The 18,473-nt window shown below is 38.7% G+C and overlaps 1 protein-coding gene across 4 annotated transcripts in view; it reads right to left on the reverse strand.

Annotated features, from left to right (window-relative positions):
* Positions 1 to 6,697: 6,697 nt before the first annotated feature.
* SLC7A2 (solute carrier family 7 member 2) overlaps positions 6,698 to 18,473 on the reverse strand; it is a 65,314-nt gene continuing 53,538 nt past the window's right edge. For 3 of the 4 annotated variants that reach the window (XM_087418444.1, XM_087418442.1, XM_087418443.1), the window contains exons 8-12: positions 16,672 to 16,774; positions 15,091 to 15,296; positions 13,853 to 14,019; positions 12,968 to 13,076; positions 6,698 to 10,780 (exon numbers count right to left, since the gene is read on the reverse strand). In XM_087418444.1, the coding sequence (XP_087274570.1) occupies positions 10,584 to 10,780; positions 12,968 to 13,076; positions 13,853 to 14,019; positions 15,091 to 15,296; positions 16,672 to 16,774 (782 nt within the window). In that variant the 3' untranslated portion in view covers positions 6,698 to 10,583. The remainder of the gene's footprint in view (positions 10,781 to 12,967; positions 13,077 to 13,852; positions 14,020 to 15,090; positions 15,297 to 16,671; positions 16,775 to 18,473) is intronic. The other variant, XR_015548824.1, reaches the window with a different exon arrangement.

Consider the following 18,473-nt stretch of genomic DNA (forward strand, 5'->3'; position numbering starts at 1 on the left):
CCGAGTTGTTTTTATTATATTGTCTTACAATAGCAGAATCTTAATATACTCTGGCTAGTAAGCTCTGGGGTGTCAGACATATCGCAGACACTTTGCTTGTGTTTTAGTTTTGCTAATGGTGCCTTTCTTCAAGCAATTATAACAAATATTTAAGCAATTACATTTTTTAGTAACTTGCATCATGGTTTCTGGCTTTTATATCTTCTTAGGGGAGCCTTCCCTTCCTCAAATTATCAAACTATTTTATAGTTTCATCTAAAGCTTTTATAATTCTACTGTTCATGTGTAGTCTTTAAATTCATCTATAATTTGTTTTTGGTATCACAAGTTAGAAATCTAATTTTAGGGCCGGCCCCGTGGCTTGGCGGTTGAGTGCGCGCGCTCCGCTGCTGGCGGCCCGGGTTCGGATCCCGGGCGCGCACCGATGCACCGCTTCTCCGGCCATGCTGAGGCCGTGTCCCACATGCAGCAACTGGAAGGATGTGCAGCTGTGACATACAACTATCTACTGGGGCTTTGGGGGGCAAAAAATAAATAAATAAAATCTTTAAAAAAAAAAAAAAGAAATCTAATTTTATGTGTTTCTGGTGGGATGGTGAATGTCACACTATCATGAATGGCTTGTCCTTTTCCCATCTTTTTGAATTGATTTTTAGTGTGTATTAAATCCCAGATGTACATGGGTCTGTTTCTGTTCTCTCTGTTTTATTCTCTTGATCTCATTGTCTATACCTATAGAATTACCACACTGCACTAATTGGTACTGATTTATAGTATGTTTTGTTATTTGTTTGGGCAAGGGATGCCCCCCTCATTGTTCTTCTGTTAATTATCATTGTACATTTTCTCTTCCAGATGAAGTTTGGAATCAGCTTTCAATCTCTATAAAAACTTTATTGTGTTTTGATTATGATTGCACTGAATCTATGTTAAAGTGAAGAATGGACATATTTCCAATATTGAGTCTTCTCATCCAGGAATGTTATAACATTATATATCTTTCTATTTATTCGAGTCTACTTTTATGTCCCCACTATATTTTATAATTGGTTAATGTTTGTATTAGGATAACAATTTTGGAATTCTGCATTCCCAAGCCTTTTTTATGTCAAACACACTTCAGCTAAATTTGGGCTACCTGAATGTGTGTGTGTGTGTATACATGTATATATGTGTGTGTATAGTTATATAGTTAAACACTTATATAGTTACATTCACATAGTTATTTTTTTTCCATGTAAGTCTTGCTTGTTAATTGTTAGGCTTATTTCTTATTTTTGCTTGCTTATTTCTTTGTTTTGCTATTATGAATGAAATTTTCCGCCATTACATTTTCAAATTCTTTAACTGGTATATAGAAAATAATTTTGGAATTCTACTTTCACAAGCCTCTTCTGTATCACAGACACTTTAGCTAAATAAGTTTAGGTAGCTAAACTTATGCTAGGTCTGTAGTATGGGCTCAATTGTGCCCCTCCCCTGAAAATTTAAATGATGAAGTAACCTCCAGTTCAGAATTTGACCATGTTTGGAGATGGACTCTTAAAAGAGGTAACTAAGTTAAAATGAGGTCATTAGGGTGGGTCCTAATCCAATCTGACTGTCCTTATAAGAAGAGGACACTTGAACACAGACACAGGCACAGAGGGAAGATCATGTGAAGATTCAGGGAGAAGACGGCCATCAACAAGCCAAGGAGAGAGGCCTCAAAAGAAACCAACCCTGCCAACACCTTAATCTCAGACTTCCAGCCTCCAGAAATGTGGGAAAATATACTTCTGTTGTTTAAGCCACACAGCCTGTGGTACTTCATTATGGTAGCCCTAGAGAACTCATACAATCTGTTAGGATGAGAGCAACAGTTACAAGAAATATAGGAGCTTTCCAAGACATGTAGCTGCTTAATCACAAGGCTTATTATCCTTGAATGAGATAATCTCAAGATGATTCTGAATTTGAAAAATAAAACTGCCAAAATTGTATTTTTTATGGATCGTATTTCACTATAAAAACCCATTCGCTTTGTTTCTAGGGTAAGAAAGAATTTTATTAGAATCTGTTTGCGTTGGTCTTTTCCATTCTTTCTCCAACAATTACTGTAATATTGGCCAGTTACAATAAGCATTGTCTTACAGCTCTAAGTCAAATACAACTTGAAGCCTGATTTCCTAAGGCATGATTAATTTTTGTGTGTTTGTATCTGGTCACCTTAAAGGACCCTCTTGTTAGTCCAAATGGGTTTCAGTTGATCTCTTGGGTTTTTAGATAAATGATCATATTACCTGCAACACCCACTTTTTCTTTCTATATCAGCTGTTGCCTGTCTGTTCCCTCCACCTCACTCTTACGCTAGCTTAGTGTTTATAATCCACTGACCTCCACCCCTGTGAAGCACAGAGTGGTTCAGGGATGGAACACATCAGGGAGTCCAGGCCTCCCGTGAATCATCCCTACTTCCTGATGTGGGAAGAGAGGAGGCTTAAAACACAGAAACAGCCTTTTAAAAATAGTATCCAGGGGCCGGCTCCGTGGCTTAGCGGTTAAGTGCGCGCGCTCTGATGCTGGCGGCCCGGGTTCGGATCCCGGGCGCGCCCCAAGGCACCACTTCTCCGTCCAACCCGGGGCCGAGTTCCACATACAGCAACTAGAAGGATGCGAACCTATGACATACAGCTATCTACTGGGGCTTTGGGGGGAAAAAACTGAATAAATAAAATCTTTAAAAATAGTATCCAGGGAACCACTCTCACACCTAGGAGGGCGCAGCATTATCTGAGCGACTGTGTGTTATCACCTTCCTCTGAAGGGCAAGGGCAGCATCCCCTAGCATTGGCTTAACAGACGGAGAGTTGGAGAGAAAGAGGAGAGTAGCAGAAGAAAGAAGAAAAATCAGCAATGGAAGAGTGGGAGAAGTGCGTGTGCTCCTGGGGTGGGGAGCAGGCTGCACTTGTAGACTTGTCTATAAGAGCATATTTCTTTCAATTTTCTTTAAAAGCACAAGTTGGAGTACAATATGTGTGTGATAGATGATGAGAAGCAGTATCAGCAATCCATTCAGGCTACCAAAGGCTAAAGTGAAATTTCAGTGCTTCCATTATGATTTTCTTGTTTGTGAATTACTGTATATGTAGCATTTTCATTATAAATCTTATTTAATGGTAGTTTTCTACCATTACTTACTATGGTAAGTCTACCATAGTCTGGAAAAATCTCCCTACCCCTCTACTCCCTCTACCTTTTTTCCCCCCGTTCAAAGTGGTGAATAGCATCAGAAATTTGTTAGGTAAGCCAAAAAAAAAGACAGAGAAAATCAGCCAATATTTTCAACATCCCCTCCCCATCCCCGATATAAGGACATTTCACTTCTCTAACTAGTCCTCATTAGCTATAGAAATACAATCAAGATGAATTTTTTTTAAATTAACGTTTCAAGGCTTTAGCAGGAGCTAACTTTAGTGCTTTTAAATATAGCACTGAGAATCTCATTCTAGTAGAAGTGCCATACATTTTTGATGCTCCCAAAGCCCCTCGTCAAGAGACATCATAGGATAAGGAAGGATCCCAGAACTTGGTCTACTTAAAACAGACTGGGCAAAAGAAATTACTTTCTTAGCTCCAGGATACAGCGTGCTGTGAAGATGTAGTACCCGTTCATTAGTTACAAGAGCCTCTAAACGGCTAGGGGAAGAGGGACAACTCCAAGCTAAAATGTCAAGGACTTAATACCTCCATCCGCTCTTTCCTTTGCTTAATGGTGCCCCTCTTTCTACTTCAGCTATCCTGGGCCTATTGGCTTTCTCTTGCTTACTTGCTCAAAATGCTCACTTTTTGAAAAGCGTATTTTATCATTTACAACTTGGTGTCAATTTAAGCCAATATTTCATTTTCAAGAACATTGGCATTTTAAGTCTGATTTCTACCAGGGCAGTGAAACCGTTGGCCCTTGCTTGAAGACATATCAGGCCTCGGCAGATGGGGGAAGATTCTGGAGACCTGGAGATGCAGCCATGGGGAAACCCCAGAAACCTAAATCTTGACAATGCTGTAGTACTTGTGGGTTAAGGGACCCAGAGCCCAGAACCGAACTTGCTCCCTATTGTAGAGATATGAGCCCACCCTGAACTGTATCGTACTCCTGGGTGGTGCAGTCAGTCTTGTGTTTTCCTCTTCATGTTGACTGCTCCGGTCTTAGCAGAGAGTAATAAGGATTCTTTACTCAGGGTTTACGACATCTGAAATCTCTGGTACTGAAAGTATTTAAGAGTTGGCTACGAATCTTTTACTAGAAAGCTTCAAGTATGGAAATCAGTATTGACCTGAGTTTCTTTCCGGATAGTTTAACCCACACTTTGACCTACTTTAAAAGACAAGTTGAGATAGTGCAATAATGAGTTAGTTTTGTATATCTTTGAGAATTTTTTAAAATATATTTTATGAGATGAAATGAATCACTCTTTCCACTCGGACAGATGGGGACTTAGCACAATCTCTCAGCAATCTATGGGCATTGAGCTCTTAGCCTGAAAAGGTGGCCTATCTGTGGCCTTCTTTAAAAAACACTAAGGAGATGATGTTCCTATCTCCAGGAGTTCCTGGCTGGACCCACAGCCCAGACATAGCTCATGGGGAATCACTTCCTTTACGTGATCCCAGGTACCAGAGCAGAGGTGGGCATCAAAACCTAGTAACAATCCTAATTAGGCCAACAATTAGATAAATTAGATTTCAGGCTTCTACTTGGCAAAAACTTTGCTATTTTAGCTTGATTTTCAATGCTGGCTAAATTGATATTAAAGTTTTTTTAATTCAACGTGGTGTTCCTTCCAATTTACCAGAATCAATAGGAACTAAGTATATATGTAGACATTTCAAAATTAAACAAGCTAATTCAAGAGATTTGCAATTTGAGGTAACTTCAAACTGTCAGAAGTTTGCCTCCTCCCTCCCTTTAGAGGAGGTAACAGGTTTTACCTTTAGAGGGTAAAAAGGGTTGACGTTGGTGAATATTCACTATACTGTAAAAAAATTTCTGTTAGTTATACACAGCTGACTACCAATTATTAAGGCTATAATTTGGTCAGGAGAACACTGAGGAGCTTCCTACAGATAAAAGCAAGGTCAAAGAGACTGGTCCATTAAATGGCAGTTGAAGTGGTAGGATCTCAGATGCGTGGTCCTGGGGTGGCATGCTTCAGGAGCAACTGACATATTTTGGAATGTGCCATGAGGACTGAGGATGCGTGAAGATATCTCTTTTATCTTATAGGATTTGGTATTCATAGGGTAGTCCCTAGGTTGCCAGGTGAGTATTCTTAACAATATAATTGTTTCATTTTAGATCGTACAATATGTCTCAGTTTTAAAGTTTCCCAAATAAAAAAGCAGTTTAAATTAGATAAGTGTGAAATGTATGCTTTTGGTATGTGTGATACAAATGCATACTACATTATGACAAGTCATATTAAAATTTATTTAAAAAATACATGGTCACATTAGAAAGCATATTTTACAGTAGTAAAGCAGCAATGGTTTTTATTTATTACAACTGCTAAAAAATAATCCAACTTCATACATAAAAAGGAACACAGACTATCATTCAAAACATTTAAATTCAAAATTACCTACTAAACAAAAAATCTTTACATTCGCACAAGTGCAATGTATCTGTTGGTTTTTACAGACAGAATTTCTGTAGGGTTTCGGGCCCTGTCAACAGTTTCTATTAAGTACAATGATAACAAAATAAAGCAATAAAACAATTGGCACCCCTAGTGGACTCGTGCCTATCAAGCAGGCACGAGTCTATGACGGCTGAGAAACCTGCCCTGTTGGCAATACAAGGCTCTTTACCACCTGAGCCTTGACCCCTGTACTTTCCACCCCACTACTGTCAGCGCCCACCCAGGGACTGCAGCAGGCTAGACCCTGTGGCGCCAGTTCTAAGCAGCAGCCATCCTTTTCATGAGTCATAGAGGTTCCTTGGTCCTTCTCATTTACCTTGATGTACTCATGAGATATTCAGAACAGAAATTAAGGACCCCAAACTACCTTACTTTCATGTGAAGTCTTTCACTTCATACCCTATCCTGTCATCCCAAGACCACCCCCCAACAGGGGTAGCTACAGATGCTCACACTTTGCAGGCTGCCTGACCCTGGAACCAGCCCCGCGTCCTGATTATGAGCCCCATGGGGCCCCAGTGGTCAGTGAAGGCTCTTGAAGGCCAGAGATTGTGGCAGCGGCTTCAGCCATGGTGAACGTGGCTAAGTATAGTGCTCCCCGCAAACAGGGTTGCCAACTGGATTGAGCCATAACAAAACGCATTTGAAATCAGTAAGACTAAACTGTGTACATATAAACAATAATGAATGTTACAAAAACCAACAACCACAACAATAACAGAACAGGCTTCTCAAAATCCAGAAACCACAAAGCCATTTAAAAATGTTTAAATATAATTATACAAGGAGAAAAAAAAGAATCTCAACTAAACAACAAAGTCAAGCAGCCTTACTTTCAAATCTACATGACTAAAAATGACCTGTGCTAGCATTATTTACTACATGAACTTTGGTATTTTTTCCCTTGATATTTTAGGACGTGTTAGAGAACATAAGTAGAAAATGTACAAAGAAGGCACTATTTTGGCACTAACAAAAAGAACAGCTCGTTCCCCCCCACCACCACCACCCCCCCCGACAAAAATTCACACTAATCATGTGGATTTTAATACTCCATGATGTATGCTTTAAACACAATCCCTTAAAATTCTGTGGAAATTGTATTTTTGGTGTTAACTAACAGTCACTTGAAGCACATCAGGAAAATCAGGCAGAGAACATCGTGGGCAACATCACAGAAAGGGAGAGTTAGAATCTTGGCACAATTTTATCATGTGGTTTGTCATCTCAGAATAGGCCCTGATTTAAGAGGAAAGAAGGTAAGACTACTCTGCTCCCTCTGGCATTATCAGTACCGGAGGGCGATGACTTTCCCTTACTCTCTCAGCTAAGCATTCAAAGAAGTTTAGAAAATAATTTGGTAAATACAGATTCTAATTCAAAATATTTTAGCAACTATCTGCAAATACCCAGGACTTAGAAAATATTTTGGCTAATATTTAAAATAAAAAAGTTAAAAAAAATCTTTTATTCTGAAAAATTTAAAGAAGAGAGGCTCTTGTCTTTTAAAGGACGATAATTCTGAAACGGATATTTTCCATCAACTATGGCTGATAACAGTAAAGTTTTATACATATCAACATTAATTTTTCTTTAATGTATATAGTCCAAATGACATTTTGGTCTTAGTTTTCTTGATGTTCATCTCTGGGGAAAATATGACTAAGCAAGCATCTGTATTTCAGTATATATCAAAAGCTCTAATATAAGTTTTCTCATAGATAGTTTTTATACTTGAATTTGCATACCTACCTTGTTAAATGTAGGCCAGGCATGGCCTTTACATGGTCATTCACAAAGCATCTTCTCTCTTTTTTAATAGCATAAAATAAAGGTGCTATTGTAAGTTTCTCACTGAAAATGTTAAGAGAACAAATCTCCTAGTGTAAAAAAGGAAACTAATTTACGCTGTTTTTACTCAAACATAACTAAGAGAATATGTACATGTATTTTTTAATTTCTGGAGAGGACTTTGCATAAGTGTGATTGATTACTAGTCAAATCTATACAAAACACTTTGGTAATCCTAGGAAAGTAAAAACAACATTTTGTTCAAAAGGTTATGAATTCAAATATAGGAACAGAGGGGTGGTAAAAGAGCTGATGGTACTGGCTTTTCCTAATAAACACATACCGAGACAGAGATGTCAGAAAATGTGCCACAGAAACAAGTAAACAGAAATACCCTAATGTCCACCACCCTTCCTCCATTTCAGATTATAAAGCACCTGTGATGATGTACTAGAGTCTAGTGATTTTGTATTAGAAACATTATAAATATACCTTTCTTTAAGAATCTACCTATAGAAAATATTATACATATAAAATTTTATATTTCAAAATAGTTTAAAACCTAAAAATTTTGTATGAGCATACCTATCAATATAACACATTATTTTTTCTCCACATCAGTTGGTTATTTTTAATCCACACAACAGTATCATTTCTAAAGCCCCTCATAAACCCAACTGACTTATACACTGATATTTGAAATACATATACATATATATATATATATATATATATACACACTCATACATACGAATGCACATTTGAGTCTTCACAGGAAAAAAAGCATGGTTACTGACAAAGCATCTTTTCATAGATATTTGTGTTTGCAAAGTGTTTCAAAGTGGAAAAATAATTTTTAACTAAATTCTGCTCCTAATTAGTGGGCATGATAATTTTAGCTGCCTATCACGTTCTAAACAAATTTTTTGATTCTGTTACAGTAAAAGATTTAAATAGTCATGTATGAAATTTCTCATGTTCCCTGCATGAAGGGCCTATTCTATTTGATTACAGAATAAAAGGGGTTCTCGGTGTGCAGCTACAACAGCAAAGATTTATGATTATGCCTACGGTCCTTATGAAAATACATAATGACCTCTTGCTCATCCAACTCTACCTCTCCAGTAAAGCATGCAGCTTGAAAGAGATTTGGGGCTTCAGATTTTACCGTGTGCACCCTGGCAATCATGGAATGTCAGTACTGAGTTCTATGTCAGGTATGCTCCAACACTAGCAGCCAGAAACCCAGGCTTTCTACCTGTTTATTTGATATTTAATCACAATAAACTCTTGGTTAGACAAACAACAGCCACTTGCTTTATAATGGCATCCATAAAACAACTGGTCTCTTGGAAGACCTGTCAGAAAACAAATCTTTTCCTTGCCTTTGGATTAAGCTGGTCAACTGGTCTGCTTGATAACATTTATCCTGGAAATGTCACCCATATATATGTGTTTAGCCTCCAGCCTCAGCTAGTGAACCATTTAATTATTTGTAAGAAAAATAATTCATGAGAAGCAAAACACACTGCAGATAAATAGTCCACTATTAGAGAACCCTATAAAATATAGTAATTAGAGACTCTTACATACAAAAACAAATTATTTACTCATATAAAGGTTACTGTGTTTATATAGCTTTAATTGAATTTGGTTAATTTTTTAGACTTAAGTTTTAAATAATCGTGTATTTAACCAAAATATTTCATTTCCCCACCATTGATGGGCTATTGTAGAATACTGGAGCTTGTATTAATAGCTTCAGCATGGTCACTTAAAAATAAATGAAATAAAAAACGGGGGAAGAAAAACATTCCTAAATGTTTCCAAAAGAAACATCGGAGGCAAATTCGATCCAAACCCTTAAATTGGGCCCAATGCCCCTTAATATCTGAATAGGCACTTTAAAATCAGAATGGCAGAATTTTCTCTTCTTGTATCCCTTCATTTTTTCCTCTTTTGCATGGAGTAAAGACAGAATTTGCCTTGGTAGCCCCTCACATCCAGGACAAGACAAAATAATAGTAGAAACAAAGGAGTGGATTCTGTTCCTGACAAGGTTCAAAAAAAAAAAAGAACTGTGATTAGTTATTAAGTAATGGAAAAAGTATGAATCATTCTACCAATGGTGTGATCTGGAAAATTCTATTGGCTTATTTTAAGTGACTTTTAAAACAAGGATTCTTGGGGTCTACTTACCCAGGCCTGTCTAACTCTGATCTTCACACATATCCTCCTCATTGCCATGGACATGAGCTTTCTGGCCATGGGGACCACCTTCACTTGCTAGCATAGAGTCCCAAGGGGGATCCCCTTACCTCTTTCAAGCCCCTGATTGGGCTCATCGGATGTATCATTCACAGCAGGTGAGGGCTGCATATTTAAGGATCACCGCTCTCAGGGAGGACAGGAGTTCAGAGGGGTGCCATCTGTGATGCAGAATGCCACTCCTACCCTGGGTAGTATGGCAGACGCAAACACTCCTATTGGCTCAAGTTTTAGCCAACTTTCATCCTCATAGAAGAAAAATCAGTACTAAACCCGCTGCTGGCATTTCTAAGTTACAGAAAAGGCTCATTTCTTATCCCCTCCTCTTACTCCTGACCAATCACAGACACCAAGATGGGTAACTGCATTTCTAGCAGGTTCTAAATTGACATTAATGAAGCCTCATAAGGAAAAGCAACAGGTATTTCCCCAACCTCACTGGGCATATACAAAACACCTTTCTATTCAGTGATAACCTCCATTTCAGTATGTGCAGTACACGCCACCAACTAATGACAACACCAGAACAATGTAATGCAGTAACAGTACAACATCAACAACTTTGAACATTCACATTCCCCAACAAATACATACACACACACACACACACACACTCCCACTATTTTGGGGCTATTCATCACTGAGGAGAGGGCTCAGGAGGTTTCCCCGGGGACATAATTCACCATCTGAGGAGGTGCTGTCCAGGTAAGCAAGCATAAATTACGGTGAACGATGTCTGCAGTGAACCCATGACAAGCGAGCATGATGATGACACCCCATCATGGCTTACTCTATGTAGGATGTGTATGTTACGACTGTGGACCAGCCTTCTTCCTGTAGACGTTAGCATTCACTCGTCTTTTCATGGAATATGAAAGGTAAACTGAGGTTTCTCTGGTGATGGTCATTTGCTTGAATGGCAGATTTTTCTTCTGTTGCTGCATTAATGTTGTCTGAATATGTATCCTCCTCATCTTCTTCATCCCTCGAGTTACCCTCCAGACTGTGTCTAATGCCATAAGCAAAGTAAATCAGGAAACCTTGTAGAGGGAAAAAAAAATCAATGTTTTAGGTGTGTCAGAAAATGACTGCTTGAATGTGGAATATTTAATGTAGAACTTAATAGGCCTTTTTGCCTTCTTTTTCTGCGCTATGTTAGAAGAATGGAATGCAAGTACAGGATACCCCACAGAAGGATACCTCCTTGATAAATGGTTTCCCAGTAGCATATGCTTCTTCATTTTTAACACCCAATCTTTACAGAATGTATGTTTCTCTCAATAATCATTTTGCAGACAATGTGTACGCAGAAAAAAATTATATTTATTTTCTCAAAACTCAATACTACACTTTAAACAAATGAATATGCGGAATAAAGTCTCAAATTAGACCCCAAATACAAGTGCTGGATTATCAGAGCCACAGTCTAATATTTTGGAAAGCATGCCCTGTGTTAACAAAGGGGAGCTGGGTATGCCCTACACAGGTTACTGTCACCAGGGAGAGGCCAAATAACTCTGTACAAAGCAACTGTTTATTAACAGCCATGCTGATTGGGGATTAGAAGGAAATGTTTTCAGTATCCTCACAAGATAGTTTATTACTTATATGTAGGCATTTTGCTGTGTTTTAATTATATTTTAAAAAATTGGTTGAGAGTTTTGAGTTCATGTGAAATGCATTATAATTTTCCCATTTAAAATAATGGGAAGTAGGCTAGCAATCAGCATTTTGGCATGTCCAATTATTAGGAATGATTCTATTTCCTCTCATTTTCTCAGAGGTTTGAAGATCCAGCCCTCCCGGTCCTCAAATAAAGGTACTTTCATCATCACCATTTTACAAAGAAACTGAGACACAAAAACAGGGAGGTAACTTGGCCTAGATCACACAGCTAGTAAACGGTAGGGGTGGATTCAAACACAGAAAGGCTGGCTCTGTAGTTCATGTTCTTAACCAAGATCAAGTACATTAAGCCACAGTGAGCTACAATTTGAGGAAAGAAGCGTGGCTTGTGGAAAGGCAGGAAGCGTAGAGAAGCTCTCTACCAGAACAGAAAAAGATTCCCTGGGCTCAGGGTAGCAGAGTGAGTTCTACAGTCCTTGTGCCCTGGGGAGCTGGGCTCAGCTTCCTGGTAGCAGCTGGGAGGTGGCAGGACCCCAAAGGAACATGTGTGGTACATCCCTGAGGGTGGAGCCAACAGGCAGCTGATTCCTGTCAGGATCCTGGCCCTGAAGCAACAGAATCACCTACTGGAAATAGCCGCAGGGACAGAAAGAAAGAACAACCTAGTGTAACCTGTGTGGGTGGATACACTTTGACCCAAGGCACCACACACCAATTCCTTGGCACAGTGTAAGATCCCCAAAATATGGGCAAAACTCTAGTGTGGGTGTGGGGGGATGGGCAAAACTGACTGAGGTTAAATCTCCCATCAGCTCAAGTGGGTTGGTTTCTTGAAATTGAAATTTAGTTAATTTATAACCAAAGCCATTTACAAACATACACAAAAGTGAATTAGATTCATTCTTATTAAGCCAACAGGAGGACTGTCAAAAAGCATAAACTCTTAAACTCCTCAGCCCACCCAACCCAACGCAGATTCAGCTCTCATTTCTCACCGCTTCACCCTACAGACCTTACACCTCATATTTTTAAGACAGTCGGTACTCAGTGCTTTAGTTACAATAGACTTAAACTCTTGATTTCTAACTCAATTTTCACACAGGAAACTGAAGGGAATCATAATGAAAAACAATGCAGTACAGATATAACTAAGCTCACTCATGTTATTTAATGCTAAATTCCACCCCAAGGCTCTAATAATAAGAAATTTAGGTATCAGGAAAGAAATTTCTTGCCATTAGCTCATTCAAAAATGTCTCCAGAAATCCACTGGTACCCTGGAAAGGACTGGCTTTGGAATCAGACTTTAGGGCTGCCATTTACACATTAGATCCCTTGACTTTTTGGGGCTTCATTTTTCTCAACCATTAAGTTGGAGAAAATAGAACCTACAGGGTTTTACTGGGAGAATTGAATAAAAAAAAGTATCTGAAAACATCTGGAAAAGTAAGCAGTCAGATGTTCTAAGAATTTTGAAAGGAAGACACTGGAAAAAGCCTTTATTTCCAAGAAGGGGGAGAAGATGCATTTCTCCAATCACAGTGCATGAAATAGGAAAGAGAGAGCCAAAGTTCAGAAAGCAAAAACATTAAAAGACCTACCCAGTGCCATCCAAATGCTAAATCTGATCCAAGTGTCTGCACTGAGCTGGACCATCAAGTAAATGTTCACCAGGATGCTGAAGGCTGGCAAAAATGGTAAGAATGGAACCTAATGGAGAAAAATATCCTCTTAAATATACCCAAATTTTGAGAGCACATTGCCCAAATTATGTCGACATGGTGGCAACTAATTTGACATATACACTTTCACACTGTGTCAGTAACTTTATATTCTTATGAAAAGGACTGGATAAAAATCATTCTTCTAGAGAATACTAAAAGGAGCACCACATTTTACACTATATACTGCAGCCCAAAGGAACAGGGGATTTATCCAGCCAGCTAACACTTGCATCATCACCAAGATGCAATTGATTTGGGGGGTTAGTTTAGGATTTACTGGTTTAGTTCAGGTGTGAACAGGGCATTCCTCTGGAACTGTGGATACACATGGCCTCTCAGGGGGACACTTTCGGGAAGCTCCCTTCAAGCCAAACCTGCTCTTTGGGATAGGATAATTTCACTTGCACTGGAAGGGCTTATGGTAGGAATAATCTTCCTGAGAGGGTACTGAATTTCTAAAATAAAATATTCTAATTATTATTCTGATATTATAGTTTATTTGACTAGAAATTTGTTTACTATCATATATAATGATATTGTGATAGGAGCACACTCAAGTTTTTGAAAACGGGATTCGACAGCCAATGTAGGGAGAACAGTTAGGACAAAAAGGAACATCTCAAAGAACTGTAACACTCTTGTTGTTCGCTGGTTAACTGCATCCGAAGTGCTTTTTTTTTTTTAAAGAAATAACTCACAAAAACTAACGTACAAGAGAAAATGTGCATAATATTTGGGATCTCTAATAGTCATTACACATACCATAAAGGCTACTTTTTGCTCACTCTGGGGCTGCCTCCAAATGGTGAAAACAATGGCCACGCAGAGAACAAGAAACAGCACAAGGAGAGCGAGGCTCCACGCTTCCAGCCTGGCAATAGCCTGGACACCGTAAGTGGTCAAAACACTCAGGCCCAAAATGAGAAATGCTGCAAAGGCAAGATGTACATAAAACAAGATCAGCACACGCACTTCACTCAGATTCCTCAGTTCAAATAGTCTATTTAGATAAGATGTCAAGTTCTTTATATATCTACTTTGCCAAATACTAAGATTCTTCATTTTCATTATGGGAAGAAACGGCTGATCTCACTGATTTAAGCAACACTGCTTGCTCACTCCTGACCGTCTCCTCCTTAGACGTCAACCTCCCTCTTGGCACTGCCGTCTTGCTTTTTCTGCCCATGTGCCATCTGGGTCCTCATTTGCTACTGTCTCAGACTATATCACATGGATCCATGGGATGTTGTCAAAGTAGATATTTCCCTTTTATCAAATGGGAAATGGCAAGTCTGTCCATGTTCAGCTGTTGTAAATACTGATTGTTAATGTAAACAAATAATATATGATCTGCATCTTTTCTCCCTATTTCAGAGGTGATATCACCCACCAACCCTATCTCTGACCATCAAGTCTTCATTACGGGTCCATTCTATGTGCTCTCAGAGAAACCTGGACTTCCCTTAGCTTGCCTCCCATAATCCTGTTCTGTAAAGCCCAAGGAGAGCCAGGACCATCTCTCTGGATATCCCAGATGCCCAGCAGAGTTCCTGGCACGTTGATGGTGCTCAATAAATATCACTGAAAATACGAATGATTACGTAACTATGTGCGAGAAATGAGGATTTTCTACATTGCCCCCCAATCTCCTTGGGTCCCGGTTCCATTATTGGCAGGTGTACTTGGCCTGATGTTTTCACACAGGGGCTCCCTGATAGCTAATGAAATGCACCAGTTTTGTACATCTGCCATTTTCACCTTAGAGAATTTCTTCCTTTCTTCTTCAATTATCAAGGCATGATAAATTTATCCTGCTCATATAAAGATAATCTCAAGTACTAGTAACCCATCATGTGAAAATTTCAGGGCTCAGGGTAGTAGCTAACATATTCTAGGGTACGGTGAGGGCTTTTGTCCTCTTTCACATCATACTGGCTCCACCTACACTCATCTGCTGGGTCTTTATAACGGACTTTATAAACGTGGTGAAGAGGACTTACCAAGGAATCCGACCAGAAAGCTCACGAGAGAAGCCGACTGTTGTGTAGGCAGAACCGAGGGGCTGCAGACGGTCTGCAGGATGAAGCTCCGTCTTTGCAGTATGGTGACCTGGGGCTCGCTTTTAGAGGCAGCACTGGCACACGGTCTCAGAGCTTCTTTCTCAGTAGAATATTTGGGCTGCTCATAAGATAAGCCAGGCTGGTACCTATCCCCAAATAAATGTCAGTGTCTTTATTCTCAGAGACATTTGGCCCCACGGAAATGATCACCTAAAACTCGAAGTGAGACATCTTACACTTAGATCACAGCTTGTGCAGAAAATTGTCACTTCTCGTGACTCCAGCCCCAGAGCACGCTGAGCCAGGCCACAAACCTGCTCAGTAAGACATCTGTGGCAATTCTGAGCTTCCTCTGATAGCCACTTCATTAGAAAGTCAGGTATGAGAGGCAGGAGAGAGTTACATTCTGAAGTGAGGCAATTGTGACAATAGGATGATTACTCTGAAAATATCTATGTCCAAAGGAAACGTGGTTCACAAAAACAGCACAGAAACTCTGGTTTTCTACAGCTACAGAGTAACATACAGTCTTCAGTTTGGCATCCAGAGGCCTCATCACACTCTGCCTGTCTGGCCTCATCTCCCTCAACTTTCCTACGTGAGTCCTCTAGTTTAACCTGGCCCAGCTCCTCCAGCCATTCCATCACCTCCCAACCCCATGCGTGCCATTCTCCTTTATTATTTTATCCTCTTCCTCTAAATCCTGCATCCAGATATCAGCCTGCTTCACCTCTTAGCATCCGGCCCAGCCTCCCCAGTGTGGTCTCTTTTCCCTCTGAGCAGCCTTTACTTAAATTTAAGAGCAACAGTCGTCCTAAAGAAGAAATATGCTCACTGAGAAAAAATACACAAAAGTATACAGAAGAAAATTAAAACCAGCCACAATACCACTGCTCAGTGTTAATCACTGCTAGCATTTTGGCACAATTTCAGCCAAGCATCAATGCATGCATGTATATATGCAAAAAATGATTTTTTCGTGTAAATTTACGTTATTATTTAAATAAATTCAGATGCTACACAGAGCTTTGCATCCTGAAACTGATACATTTCTCTATATAAATACCACTTTATTTGCTGTAGAAGAGTCCACTAAATAAATGTATCCTTATTTATTTAACTATTCTATTGACGTTCAGATTAGTTCAGTTTTTCACTATTGTAAATTACCCTTTCCATGAACATCCTTTACATATATGTGTGTGTACCTCTTTGATGAAATCTTTGGTATAAAATCTTAGCAGTTGGATTATTGGGACAAAAAGCATATTTATACATTATGAAAACTTACCATTCACATAGATTAGGCCAACCTGTCATTAATTACCAATTGTATTTGATTCTTTGCTAAGGACCAAGTATGTTTATCACACTTTATATGGATGTTTTTATGTCCATGGCCTCTCAGCCCTGTGAGACTGCTAACTCCTTGAAAGCAAGGATGGTGAGTCCTAACTTTCTTTATTCCCTGGGCCCCACATGACACATACTCTTCAGAACCACCTGGCAAGGACAACTCACCTGAGGATGAGAACACAGGCAGCGACCAGAGAATAGGCCAGAAGAGTGCCGATGGACATCATGTCCACGAGTGCCTTCAGGTCAAAAAGAAATGCCATCACAGCTATTGAAAAAAGAAAAGAACAGTGAAGAAAACGGCCTATGAGACAATTCCATACACTCGATGACTTTCAAGTCAGGGACAACTGACTGACTTTTTGTTTTAGTACCAATGCTAAGTCAAACGAAGTATAGAAAATACATGTCTCACAGCTAATAAGATATTCTTTAGGTCATATAAACAGCTAGTAAAACTTCAAAACCCCTAAGCTATCTATTAAGTACAAAAAACATCTACTTTGATTACCTAAAAAATATTTAGTTGACAGAATGAAAATGTTATCTAACAGAATACTCTCCTTTGATGTTTCAGAAGAAAAACATGGCTAAGAAATATTGGCTGACTCCTTTTTTTTTTTTTTATAATTTTATTTATTTTATTTATTTTTCCCTCAAAGCCCCAGTAGATAGTTGTATGTCATAGTTGCACATCCTTCCAGTTGCTGTATGTGGGACGCGGCCTCAGCATGGCCAGAGAAGCAGTGTGTCAGTGCACGCCCAGGATGCGAACCCGGGCCGCCCGCAGCGGAGTGCGCGCACTTAACTGCTAAGCCACGGGGCCAGCCCTGGCTAGCTCCTTTTTTAAAACCGTAAAAAATTCTAACAGAAGAACGTTCATTATAGATGTAATATAATCATTTTTGATTTCCATCTGTACTTTGAGTTATATAATACACAAAATAAAATAATTTCCAATTAAATTATGTTTCTGATATAGGCTAAACTCTACTCTGATTAAAACCACACACTCCAGGAAGACTGACTAGATTTGAGAGCTCAATCTATGGTCCTGTACCCAAATCCCAATAATATTAAGAGACAAAATATACTTTACATATTGAATAGTTAACTTGCACTTAGCAATTGTTTTCTCCATTGAAACATCAAAATAGTGATAATATTAATTTGAATTTACCACATAGTTGTCTCTATCTGAGGAGATAACAGCACATTCCATTTATATGGTGTTCTAGACCTCTCTGTAAGCTTTATATCTTTATACCTCATAATCTTATGAGTCAGGGGAAATTATTTAGGTTCAGTTACATAAAATGGCCAGTATTTGTTTTTGACCAAAAAAGGAGCAATTTCACATGGTTTGACTTAATAGGATTATTATCCTCTTTTAGAGATGGGCTAACTTAGCAAGGTTACAACTATTAGGTAGAAGCAGAGTTCCACCTAAACTAACATCCCTATGCATCTTCTACAAGCCACACTGTTTCTTTAAATACACCTCATGCCTCACTTTGAAAACTCTCCATTGCTAATATACTGATATATTATATTATTAAAATTCCAATATGTTTTGTAAGAACCACAGATACCTGAAATAAGGTAGCCAACACAGAAGAAAACGATTAATTATCCATACAAGCAATCTAATCTAAGTTAAAACCAAGCAAAGTAAGGTGCAGCAGTGCAAAATAACAAAAATATAATATTTTAGAGCATATTTAAAAAGCCCTCTGTTACAATTGTCTTCTTTTAATTATTAATTTCAATATCTTATTATGCTGCCAAATTAAATTCTTCCTGAAGGAAGAAGAATAATTTTTTTAAAATTCTGAATACAAAAAGTAGAGTATTACTGGGTAAGATTTTACTGGAAAAAGTAAAAGATTTTATGGAATAAATAAAATGTGTGAGCCTCTGTCAAGAGTTACACACTATCTTTAATAGCATAATAATGCAATGTCTAA

The sequence above is a fragment of the Ceratotherium simum genome, chromosome 28 (genome assembly GCF_057802395.1).
Source record: "Ceratotherium simum simum isolate JZ-2026a chromosome 28, ASM5780239v1, whole genome shotgun sequence".
NCBI lineage: Eukaryota > Metazoa > Chordata > Mammalia > Perissodactyla > Rhinocerotidae > Ceratotherium > Ceratotherium simum.